This window comes from Mesoplodon mirus (assembly GCF_964341445.2).
Source record: "Mesoplodon mirus genome assembly, chromosome: 12".
Taxonomy (NCBI): Eukaryota; Metazoa; Chordata; class Mammalia; order Artiodactyla; family Ziphiidae; genus Mesoplodon; species Mesoplodon mirus.
In genome coordinates, this window is record NC_138988.1 from 78,165,651 (window position 1) to 78,178,044 (window position 12,394).

Sequence of the window (12,394 nt, forward strand, 5' to 3'; positions counted from 1 at the left end):
ACTTTTTCAAACTTTTCCCTGGTCTCTGGAACCTGAGCTTTTCTGTTAAACTTAGTACCTGTCCTCAAGTGGGGCAAAGACATTTTCTTTGACGACTTCAGTGCTACAGAACATATGTAAGGGTCAAAGTTTCTAATATAACAGCCAGAGCAAGGTCCAAGTATTTATCACAAGGTGTCTTTGCTAAAATCTGTTCACTTGCAAAAATGATTTGGAAGAGATCTGCTTGCATTCTCTCTTTCATCTTGTTTTTTGCCCACATAGCAGCTGTATCGGTAAGTAGGTTCTGCTCTTCATGGTATTTAGAAATATTCATTGTAGTATATGTTATCCATTTACTGTATCTTTATTTCTTTTCAGATTAAGCATCTTTCTAAGGGAAATGGTAAGAACTAATTGAAATGTATAGAGTGTTTTCTGAACTTTCTCTCATTTTTCAGCAAGACTGGTAACAATTTTTTCCCCCACTTTTAACAGTACATGATGGAGAGTTTGATGAACAGAAGGATATTTCAGAAATCAATTTAGGTGGGTGTAATTTCTGCCATCATTAATGCCTTTAAGTAATTTAAAATCCTGTGATAGAATTGCTGAAAATCTCTTAACCTTCATAGTATGGTATTGGGTAACTTTAGGAGAGAACTGTTCATTCGTGCCTCATTAGAATTTGCAGAGTTTCTGAAAATAGAAATGTGGGAAGAGAATAATGGTTAGACCAAATTTTCTAGAACTAGTGAGTGCTCAGTGGATCTAGAAATATATAACAAGATTTTTGTTGGTAAAAAATTTATTCTTCCAGTTTTCATTTTGAAAAAAGAAGGGAAAATGGATGATTATTTTGCTTGCTAAAGAAAAATGTAAGGAATATGCCTTTGGTTATATTTAGTGGGAAAAAAACCCCAGTCCCTTTACTGGCCCGTCATATTCACTAACAACTGTTTGCTTTGGACTTGGAGAAGAGTGTAAAGTGTCTCTGTTTCAACATCTTGTCCACAAAAACATTCCTTGAAGAAATCCATTGGTCTCATCCATTACTGAGAGGAGAGAGATGCCAAGTAATCGTCTCTCTTTTCTTTCTCGTCCTGTCTCTAAAATGAGGGAGAAGCCGTGATATTCTGGGTACTTTTGGTTAGAATTGGTGGGAAACAGAGGTTCCATATTCATGATCATAAACCTTATAGTTTACAAAAGCTTTCATATCCAATTGCATATTTATTTGTCAAATTCTCTAATGGGGGGCTTCCCTGGTGGCGCAGTGGTTGAGAGTCCACCTGACGATGCAGGGGACACGGGTTTGTGCCCTAGTCTGGGAGGATCCCACGTGCCGCAGAGCTGCTGGGCCCGTGAGCCATGGCTGCTGAGCCTGCGCGTCCGGAGCCTGTGCTCCGCAGCGGGAGAGGCCACAGCAGTGAGAGGCCCGCGTACCAAAAAAAAAAAAAAAAAAAAAAAAAAAAAAAATTCTGTAATGGGGTGAGTGCTATTTTCATTTTGCAGGAAGGAACAGGAGGCTCCTTTGGGTCAAGTTGACTCACCAAAGATCACAGATGGCAGTGATAGAGCTCACCTCCAGGTCTTTTGACTCAGCTTAATAGCTCAGTCCTATATGAAGAATGTAAAACTAAAAAATTCCATACCTTAGGGGTAAATTCCTCTGGCTTTGTCCCATTTACAGAGAAGCCAGTCTAGGTGATATTTAGTTGGAAAACCTTGAGAATGATTGCAGGGGCAAAGTAGAAATCACTTAGGAAAGTAAATGGGTGAATGGGTCTCAAGACTTCAGAGCCAGGCATCAAGCGACCTCTCTTTAAAGTCAGGCAGTCAAGGTGTATGTAATTCAGAGGATCTGCTGTATCTTAAAGGTCCTGAGGCAGGAAAGCCTTGAGGTTTTAGAACAGTGCTTCTCAAACTTTAGCATCAGAATCCCCCAGAGGATTCAATACCAATGAGATTAGATTTATTTCGCACTTATTAAGGCTGCTCTAACCGTCAAGGCTTTCCTGCCTCAGGATGTTTCTATTTGCTGTTACCTCTGCCTTCAATTCCCTTCCTTCACTCCCCACTCCACTAGATTTCTGCTTAAATGCCACCTCCTCAGGCAGGCCTTCCCTGACCACCATTTATGAATATCAACCCTCCTTCACCTCAGCACTCTTTTCCTTCTTACTCTGTTTTACGGGTTTTTTTTTTTCAATTATGCTTTTCATCATCAGCCATACTTTACATTTATTTATTTATTTGTATCCCCTTCCTCTCCAATCAAGAATGTCATCTCCCTGAGTGCTTTGTTTTGTTCTCCACTATATCCCCAGCATCTATAACAAGGTGTAGGACACATTAGGCACTTAATAAGTATATGCTACATGAACAAGTTGGGTAGTGAACAGGCTGGGGCTTGCTTTCAATGGATCTGTACTTCTTGGTGAAATTCTCCTACTGCACTCCCTCACTCCTCTGTGACCCCATCCATGCTGACCAGCCCTTGGAGCCAAGGTCCCAGTAGGCTTCTTCACATTGCTCTGGGAGAGCCCTACCCTCATCCAGGCCAGGGGTCAAGAAATGCATAATTTTGCCCAGGACCAGCCTAGGCAAGAGTATGGATGGACCAGCCCATAGTAGCCCTACTGAAAAGGCAATTCAAAACCTGGGTCCTGCTGCCTGTGAGGCAGTGGCATCACTGCTGTTTGTTGCTGTTTAATTAAGCTGTTATATGACTAGGTTAGGGTCCTGAGGTTAAGCAAATCTAGGAAATATGTGCGTGAGGAAGGGAGTGATTCAGGGACAGCCTTAGTTGTCATTAACAAGCACAACCAGGAAGCCTCATCATAATAACACCTCCACAGTGTCATTACAGAGCCTGAACCCAGCTCCCGAATGAGCTGTAAGCTTTGCCAAATGAGATCCCTGTTTCCATGTGAAGTTGTGGTGACTGTCCTCTAGTTTGATTTTCCAGCTGTAAATCAGGGGCTGTTCTCAGAATGAAGTATGATCTGACGATTCTGTCTGAAGTAGTCTGTGTTTTCAAGGGAAGGCTGCTTGTCAAATTTTAGGGCTGTAATAAGAAGTGACATTCTTTTAAATGACCTTAGTTATCCCACCAGGATCTTCCCTTTTAAGGATCTTACTTTCAGAAACACTCTGAGGCCAATGCCATCAGGGAGAAAGTGTATTCTGCTAAGGTCCTGACAGCAGATGTTTGGAGCCATGGTTTTGAATGGATCTACCCATATTTGCCAGGTCTTCTTTATTATCAGGGCAGCACCCTGAGCTTGGCTTTGGAGGGCACCATTGTTTTTTCATGGGGAAGAGCAAAATCAACCCATTTAGCTAGGGTGGGGAAGAAGGATAGTACAATAGCAGAAAGGACCCTGGACGGGAAGTCAGAAATTCTATAGCTCACTCAGCTGCTGACCACCTGGTACCTCATTTCCTGTCTCAGGAAGTCCCATTTTGACCCCCAACGTGTGAGAGTTTTGAAGTCAATGAAGTCAATGAACAAAAACATTCCTTCTAACTTGTCTCTTACTTTTAAGATTCTTGGACAAGATTTCTTTTCTTTTTTTATTGAAGTATAGTTGATTTACACCATAATATTAGTTTCAGTTGTACAACAGAGTGATTCAATATTTTCAAAGATATACTCCATTTACAGTTATTATAAAATATTGACTATATTCTCTGTGCTGTATAATATATCCTAGTAGTTTATTTATTTTATACATAGTAGCTTGTACCTCTTAATCTTTCTACCCCTATCTTGCCCTTCCCAACCCCCTTCCCTATTGCCACTGGTAACCACTAGTTTGTTCTCTATATCTATTTCTGTTTTGTTATATTCACTCGTTTGTTTTATTTTTTAGATTCCACATATAAGTGATAGCATAGAGTACTTGTCTTTCTCTGTCTGACTTATTTCACTAAGCATAATGCCCTCTAGGTTTCTTGTTCCAAAAATGACGATAGAGAATGTGACTATATCTGATATTTATTGGCTATTTACATTTGTTCAATTAGAAGAAATTTTTGCATTGTTTCAAAAGAGTTTCACCACATAAAGATTAACAACTAAAGACGTACAATAGAAAAGATTCATTTTATTTTGAGAGATCCCTTTTAGTAATTCTCATTCAAATATTTCTTTTTTTAAAATCCATGTCTAGCTGCAGGCTTGGACCTCTTTCAGGGGGACATTTTTCTACAGGTGAGTACCTGCTAGGAACACAATAACATTCCCCCCAGGACTGGCTGTGTCATAGGATGGTGAGCTTCTGCTCTGTGTCCAGCCACTGAGATGAAAGAATCTCATCTATAATCTGTACCCACAAAGACTTCCACTGTGGTTGCTGGTAAACAAAAACTGATGAAAACATTAGCAAACAGTACAAAAGAGTCTATAATTATTAAATTGCTTGTCCATCCAATTTTCCTAATAAGTGAAACATGAGAGAGAAGGAAATCCACCACCATATTGAAAGTGGCTATTTCAGTTTTGAGGAATTGTAGGTCACCTTTATTTGGTTCTTAAAAAATTTCTCTGGAATTTTCTAAAATGTCTATAATGAACTTCTATTGTTTTTACAATATGATCCGAAGACAAATCGACTAAACCGTTTGAATTGTGTGACAGATTGTTTGTGGTGTGAGAGTTTAGAGAAGGGGGAAGCCAAGGGGACCAGCTGTCCAGTCACCTTTGCCTTTGTTTCTGCAGAATTCCAGAAATGGCCTGAGAGACCCCAACACCAGGTGGAAGTTCCCTATCCCTTACATCCTGGCCGACAATCTGGGTAAGATTAATTGTTCTTCATTAGGAGTTTTGAGTTGAATTCTTCTCTCTCACCTCTCCTCCTGATCGTCAGCTTCAGACTTGGGGTAACTGCCAACGTATAAGAGGGTTTCTAAGCTCTGACAGTTCTTTACCTCATGGTATGAGAGGCATGACATTACATCTGAACCCATGCTGCTTGACCAGTCTGAGATACAGAGTATCAAATAATGATTTTTAAAATGCAGAACACACTAACATGTTAATCAGACCAGGAGCAACACAAAGAACAAAAATGAAATATAATTTGACATCATAGCAATGAAAAATGTGCACTTGCAATAACAGTTTGTTTAGGTGAATCTAAATATGGTACCAGGATACTAGTTTCAACATGTTGATTTCTTCCCTTTCTGTTGCAAGACAAACATGTCACACTTTTGAGAAATAGAAAAGACTATATTTCATATGTTCATTGTCCTTGTTCCTCTGTATTAAAATTTTCTATTCTTTTCTCTCTCTTAATATAAAGGACTGAAATCAGTTGCATTTTGTTCATTGTTGAAAATAGTAATTGGTGGAAATAAATAAATATTAGAAGCCACGCGTGGACACTGGCTGACATCAAGCAGCTGACTGACAGCTCAGCAGCCACCATGATGCAATGCCTGTCTGGGAGGCCCGTCCTCTGTGGATGGGGAAGATTCAAGAGGAGAGGGGAAGCTAGGACAATGTTGCTCAGTTTTAATGAGCTGCTGCACTGCTCCCCTTCTCAGGAGACATAGATTATGTTTCAAGAATTTTCCATCACTCTTTATCAGTGCTGCCTCCCATGCCTTTTCTGGAGAAAAGCTACATAGTAACAAGTGCTGTTGTTCTCAGTTATTTTATGGAAAATTGAGCTGAGTTGTTTTTCCCCAGTGTTTGACAGTGCACTTGGAAATTCAAGGAGCATCCATATTTACATGGACATGATTTAAGAAACATTAATTTTAAAATGGATTTTCTTCCCCATGATGATTTTTCTTCCTATTTGTCTCACCCGTGCCACCACCTTCCCATTAAGACATAAGCGTACTTACTGAATCTCTTCCGTGCCAGATTCAGCTACTCAAGGTGTGTCCCCTGGTCACACCTTGAGTAGCAAGGTCTCCTTAGCTGCAAGGTAGGTGACAGATGAATAGACACAAAAACTGAAGACAGGTGGCCTGAAATAAGGTAGCAGCTGTGAGGATAGAGTGGTGACTCTCAAGTAGCATCACATGAGAATCACCTTCAAGTTAAAAAAGGAGTTCAGGTGCCTGGGCTCATACCATTGCGAAAAGCAAAACATTCTAATTAGAGTTTGACATTTGTATAAATTCCTTTATTAAAGTTAAATTTACATAGGGTGAAATACACAAACCAGGCTTTTGAGAAATGCATAGACTTATGCAACCCACACTTCCAATACTCTAGAAAGTTCCCCTGTGCTCTTTTCCAGCCAATCCCCACCTCCACTCCCCAAGAGACAACTACCATTCTAATTTTTTCCCCTATAGATTAGATTTACCTGATTTACAACTGATTTGCAGATAACTGGAATCTCATAGTATGTCCTCTTTTGTATCTGGCTTATTTTGCTTACCATGTTTAAATATTTCTGTATTGTGGTGGGCCAGTAGTTAATTCTTTTTCATTACTCATTAGTATTCCTTTGTCTGAATATATTGCAACTGTTTATCCATTTTTCTGTTGATGGATGTGGGGCTGTTTCAAGTTTGGAGTCTATTGTGAAGAAAGCTGCTGTGATCATTCTTGTACAAGTCTGCGTGGATATGTGTTTTTTATTTATCTTGGGTAAATAAATGTCTAGGAATAGCATTGCTTGATCCTATGGTAAATATATGTTTAACTTTATAGGATAATGCCAAACAACCTTTCAAATTGGCTGTGACATTTTTCATTCTCAGCAGCAATGTCTGTGTCCCATTTGGTCCACCTTATCACTAACATAGGTGGAGTTAATCTTTTTAACTGTTGCCATTCTAGTGGTTGTGAAATGGTATCTCACTGTGATTTTAAGTTGAGTTTCCCTAATGACTAATAATATTTAGCACATTTTCATGTGCTACTGACTCTTTACCTATCTTCTTTTATGAAGTGTCTGTCCAACTCTTTCATGATTTTTAAAATTATATTGTGGGTCTTTTCATTATTTGTAGAGCTTATATATTTTATGGATAAATTATGTCAGGTATATATGATGAATATTTTCTCCCAGTCTGTGACTTGCCTTCTTTTTAAAAAGCAGTGTATTGATTTTCTTAATCCTTTCAAAGAACCAACTTTTGACTTATTAATTTTCTCTTGCTTCTCTACTCTTTATTTTCTTGCTTTCTGCTCTTGTCTTTATGATTTCCTTTCTTCTACTTTTTTCAGGTTTAATTTGCCCTTCTTTTTTTACATTTAAGGTGGAAATTTGTATCATATTTTTAAGTCTTTGTTTTCCTCATAAAATACAATGCTATAATATGACATCTAAAGCCATAAATTTTATTTGAAGCATTGTTTTGACTACTTTCTTCATATTTTGATATGTTGTATCTTTATTCAAATTTAGTTTAGATATTTTCTAATTTCAGTTGTGATTTTTTAAAACCATGGGTCAATTAAAAGTGTGTTTAAAATTTTCCAAATATTTGGAATTTTTCTAGATATTCTATTATTGATTTCAAGTTTATTTTTTTGAGGTCAGAGAACCAGTTCCCTAAGATTTCAGTCTTTTGAAATTTACTGAGATATGTTTTGTGATCTACTTTATGATCTAGCTTGGTGATATTGCATGTGCACTTGAAAAGAACCTGTATTCTACAGTTTTAGGTCATATTAGCCTATCAGTGTCAAATAGGTCAAGGTGATTGTTGGTGTTGTTCAAATACTTATGTATGTATATTTATAAATATTTATATTAAGCTGTGCTCTCATGTACAAAGTTGTATCAATGGGAATCTTAACCAATGACATTTCCTTCTTTCAAAAATAAACCCTCCTTCAGTTTCTGCCCATTTTAGGCATTTTCCAGTGCCTAAAGTGTATCCTTTCAAAGAGTTTCCTTTCTTAATTTTTCCTAAATTTAATAATTGTTAACTGTGGGAGGGTTAGTCAGATTCAAATTCCTCCCCTATTATCAGAATGAAAAACTCTCTCAAAGCATTCTTTTTTAAAATTTTTATTTATTTTTATTGAAGTACAGTTGATTTACAATGTTGTGTTAGTTTCAGTTGTACAGAAAAGTGATTTCATTTTATATTTTATGTAAAAAGAATCTTTTTCAGATTCTTTTCCCCTATAGGTTATTACAAAATATTGAGTATAGTTCCCTGTGCTATACAGTAGGTCCTTGTTGTTTATTTTTATTTACAGTAGTGTGTATATGTTACTCCCAAATTCCTAATTTATTCCTTTGCCCCACTTTTCCCCTCTCAAAGGATTCTTAAACCAAATATAGTTAGCTTTCCTATGCTAATCTTCCAATATGTAGTCATTGGTATCTGAAATGAACTCTTCTCATATTATTTGATCCAGGTATAAAAAAGACTAGTGGTGGGCCTCCCTGGTGGCGCAGTGGTTGAGAGTCCGCCTGCCGATGCAGGGGATACGGGTTCGTGCCCCGGTCTGGGAGGATCCCATATGCCGCGGAGCGGCTGGGCCCGTGAGCCATGGCCGCTGGGCCTGCGCATCCGGAGCCTGTGCTCCGCAACGGGAGAGGCCACAACAGTGAGAGGCCCGCATACCGCAAAAAAAAAAAAAAAAAAAAAAAAAAAAAAAAAAAAAAAAAAAAAAAAAAAAAAAGACTAGTGGTTTTCAAAACTAACATGATTGTTCAAGACAGATCCATGTAAAACCTACCATGTCAGGGCAGAGTAAAGAACTGGGAACTAGGAAACAATGAGGCAAAAGATAAGGTCGGGCCTCCCTGGTGGCGCAGTGGTTGAGAGTCCGCCTGCCGATGCAGGGGATACGGGTTCGTGCCCCGGTCTGGGAGGATCCCATGTGCCGCGGAGCGGCTGGGCCCGTGAGCCATGGCCGCTGGGCCCGCGCGTCCGGAGCCTGTGCTCCGCAACGGGAGAGGCCACAACAGTGAGAGGCCCGCATACCGCAAAAAAAAAAAAAAAAAAAAAAAAGATAAGGTCCTTTCTCTCAAGGAGTTAACAGAGTCCTAAGGAGAGGAAACCACCTATGTAAAGACAACACACAAAACATCAAGTGTGGTTTTCAGAGGACGTGCACTCAGGGTTGGCTTTATGGTGAAGAAGGAGACTTCAAGTGGGCGTTATTTCCGTTTTTTTCTTTTGAATGATGTCAGGACAGTTTTTACAAAATTATTACAGAGTTGCTTAATTCCCCTTTCACAACCTACCCAGGTGTAGGGAAGGCAGAAGAGATGTGATTTTTAAATCAACCACTCTCAGTGTTTCCACTATTTGGCTTGAAGATAACAAAAGCAACACAATCTTATAGAAAGTGTGACTTTCATTATAATTAAACTTTTTTCCTTATATTTTTGTAACAACCAAGCTGTCTTAGGTACATATCTTCAAATTATAGATGTTTCTCAGTAAGAATAGGTAAAAGTCCGTGAACATTGTCCAATAGTTTTAATGCATGCTCTTGCTATTGCTGTGTGTGCTGTTTCCACAATTAATTTACTAATTATTCCAATGACTTTCTTTAATGACCTGAATATGATTTTATGACATCTGAGTGGTGGAGTCTCCAACTCAGTAGTTTATTAAATAAGGGCCAGAAAAATATGAGATAAGTATATGGTAAACTGCCAAGAATTATAAACTCTTTGAAAGAATGCTGAAAATCAAATGTGCAAGAATATAATTTAATTTTATAGAACTTAGCTTAAGTTGTAACTTAGAGACCTACCTCCAACAAGTTGATGGGATTAAAAACTACACACACACACACACACACACACATGGTAAGAAACAATCTCCTTTCCTTTGGAGTATCTTTCTACCCCACCCATCCTTGTCTTATGCAATACCAAGGTATGTACACGTGCAGATTAGGGAAAAGGAATGATATTTGATCTTTGGTCATTGATCCACAAAGGTTACTAACAGACATCTATAGGTCCATAAGGCTTCTGCTGCTTTGGTTCCAAACTTGGGTTACAGAAATCTTTTCTAAGGCTGCCTGCGGAGCTGCCTGTCTAGGCTTGCCATCTATTGGGGGTCCTACAGGGAAGCAGCATAAATATTACATGTACTTCTTATGCTTTCAGAAGCCATAAACCTCTGTAAGCTCTGCTCTCTTCCTCTAGCAAGAGGGGGTGACTTTTTAGATTGGGGGAAGGAATCCCTTTCTCAATGCTCTCCAAAGCACTTTATCCAGAAGACAGAAATGGCTTGAATTACTTCTGTCTTGTGCTCTGCCATGCAGCTGTCCTGAGGGAAGGTACTCAGAACTTCTGCTTAAATGGGGGATAAGGAAAGGGAGAAAGTGGGGAAGCTATGATTTTGTTCAGCCACACATACGTAACTGTATTCTTATTTTGTAGATATATATATACATTATATATTTAACATATGCACTTAGTGTTTATATCCACAAATAATCTGTCAGTTTTAGTTTTCAAGGAATTTATTTACTATAAAAAAACTGTCATGGACCCCGGTGGATTTCATGTGGTGGCATGATTTTCTATATTTATAGGTTATATATATTATCCAAGAGCTAGCTAAGGCTCATTGATATTTTTATTGCTTTCTGCAGCACTGAATGCCAAAGGAGCTATTCTCTATGCCTTTGAAATGTTCCGCCTCAAGTCCTGTGTGGATTTCAAGCCCTATGAAGGAGAGAGCTCATACATCATCTTTCAGAAGTTTGATGGGTTAGTATGAAATTTTACAGAGTGTGAAAATCACACATCCTTTGATTATAAAAAGTGACACATCTTTTTCAAAGGCTAAAAGAATAAATTGGAAAGAAACTAAAAGCAAAATCAAATCTTTCACTGTGAATTTTTTAAAGTGGCATCACATTTTTAATGAGCTCTGTAGAGAATGAATTGTTTGGATACCATGGGGAACCAGGGAGACTCATCTCAGTTCTTTTCCTGAGTTGAGGTTATGCTTTAAATTATAGTCCTTTTTTTTTAAGTCAGGTTTATTAAAGTATAAAATGCATCCTTTTGATGGCTCTGTTTTAAATTATAGTACTCTGATGACTGGACCTCTTTGAAAAGTTCTAGATGTAGATTTGCTTTTCAGAGTTACTTATTTCTAAGAAGAAATAAATGGTATATCAAGAAAGAAGACCTTTGTCTTCAGCGGTGTTTATGTCAACCAGTCTGAGCTAGATGAAGTTGGGAAGCAAAGCCACCATCTGCCATGACTCTGTAGGTCTGTGTCTTCAAGACCCAGCTGGAGGTATCTCTTCACACTGCAGTTCTCAACATGGCCTCTAGGTGTTGCCTGGATTTCGTTATCTAGTTCCGAAGGTGGGGATTTTGTTAATCATGGATGGATAACAGACGTAAAGAAAGAAGTTAGCACGTTTTAGCTTCTCGAGAAGAGTCTTAGACCTCAAAATGTGTAAGCTTGGCAAGTAGGGGTGGTGGAGTAATAACAAGTGAATAGTTCTAGTATGCTATGGTGACCGCAGAAGCAGGACCTCTAACATAGTGTGAAGTGAAGCATCAGGCAGAGCCAAGCTGAGTGTCAGAGAGATGAAGAAAGGAGAAGGATGTAGAGGCAGAGGAGAGGGAAGGACAAATGGGAGGTGGAAAGAGAGGGAAAACCCGAACTTGAGGGACTCATTGACTGTGGTCGGGAGATGTCTCTATTACATTTAAGTTAGGGGAGAGGAAAGGGGAGGAAGAGGGTCCAGGAAAGGGGCTGGCCCAAAGTGCCCCAAACCCTTCAGGATCCTGGTCCTCTGAAGCTGGAGGTTAACTGGGCTCTTTCAGAAGGACAAGGTCAAAGATTTACAGAGTGGTAGAGTTATGGTATTTTGCAACTTACACCTTTCTTTTGGGGAGGGATGTTAAAAAAAGATAAATAATAGATGCTTCCTCTGGATTGTGGATATTTTGCAGAGTAAGCTCTGAATTGGCAATAAAATGCTACCGTCAGGCAATGTGATAATGGTGATGTTTGAGCAACTCAGTACATTAACTAAAGATCATTGAATTGTACACTTAAGATTGGTGAATTTTATGGTATGTAAAGTATACCTTAATAAAGTTGTTAGAAAATAACTAAGGTTTATCTCTGAGTAGAAATCAAGCCTATTAGCCTTTGAACTTTTATGATGTTAGCAATCTTGGGAAAACAGTGGCAGGTAATTTAATGTGATTGTCACCAAAGAACTCACAATTCACTGGTAGCATTTAAACTATTGTCAGATCTCTTATTCTGTTGAGCATTGGTTAAGGTATAGATCCTTGTTGAGGTGGAAAATCAGATTTACGAGAAAAGACAAAAATAATTGGGAAAAAGAGGGAAAGAGGCTGCACACGAGGAATTTAGAGTATCTGCTAGCAGTTCCTGAGTCCACCATTTTCTGAGGGAATTTATGGGTCCTTCTTGCCTGGAGCTCTTCAGACATAAGTTAGGCCACCTGCTGTGTGTTGTC

General features: G+C 38.7%; 1 protein-coding gene across 1 annotated transcript in view; it reads left to right on the forward strand.

The window, feature by feature from the left end:
• Positions 1 to 206: 206 nt before the first annotated feature.
• The window catches only part of MEP1A (meprin A subunit alpha), a gene marked incomplete at its 5' end in the record, with an annotated part of 31,986 nt that continues 19,798 nt past the window's right edge, over positions 207 to 12,394 (forward strand). The window contains 6 exons of the mRNA XM_082637765.1: positions 207 to 275; positions 361 to 385; positions 478 to 528; positions 4,158 to 4,198; positions 4,706 to 4,781; positions 10,532 to 10,649. Of these exons, the coding sequence (XP_082493891.1) occupies positions 207 to 275; positions 361 to 385; positions 478 to 528; positions 4,158 to 4,198; positions 4,706 to 4,781; positions 10,532 to 10,649 (380 nt within the window). The remainder of the gene's footprint in view (positions 276 to 360; positions 386 to 477; positions 529 to 4,157; positions 4,199 to 4,705; positions 4,782 to 10,531; positions 10,650 to 12,394) is intronic.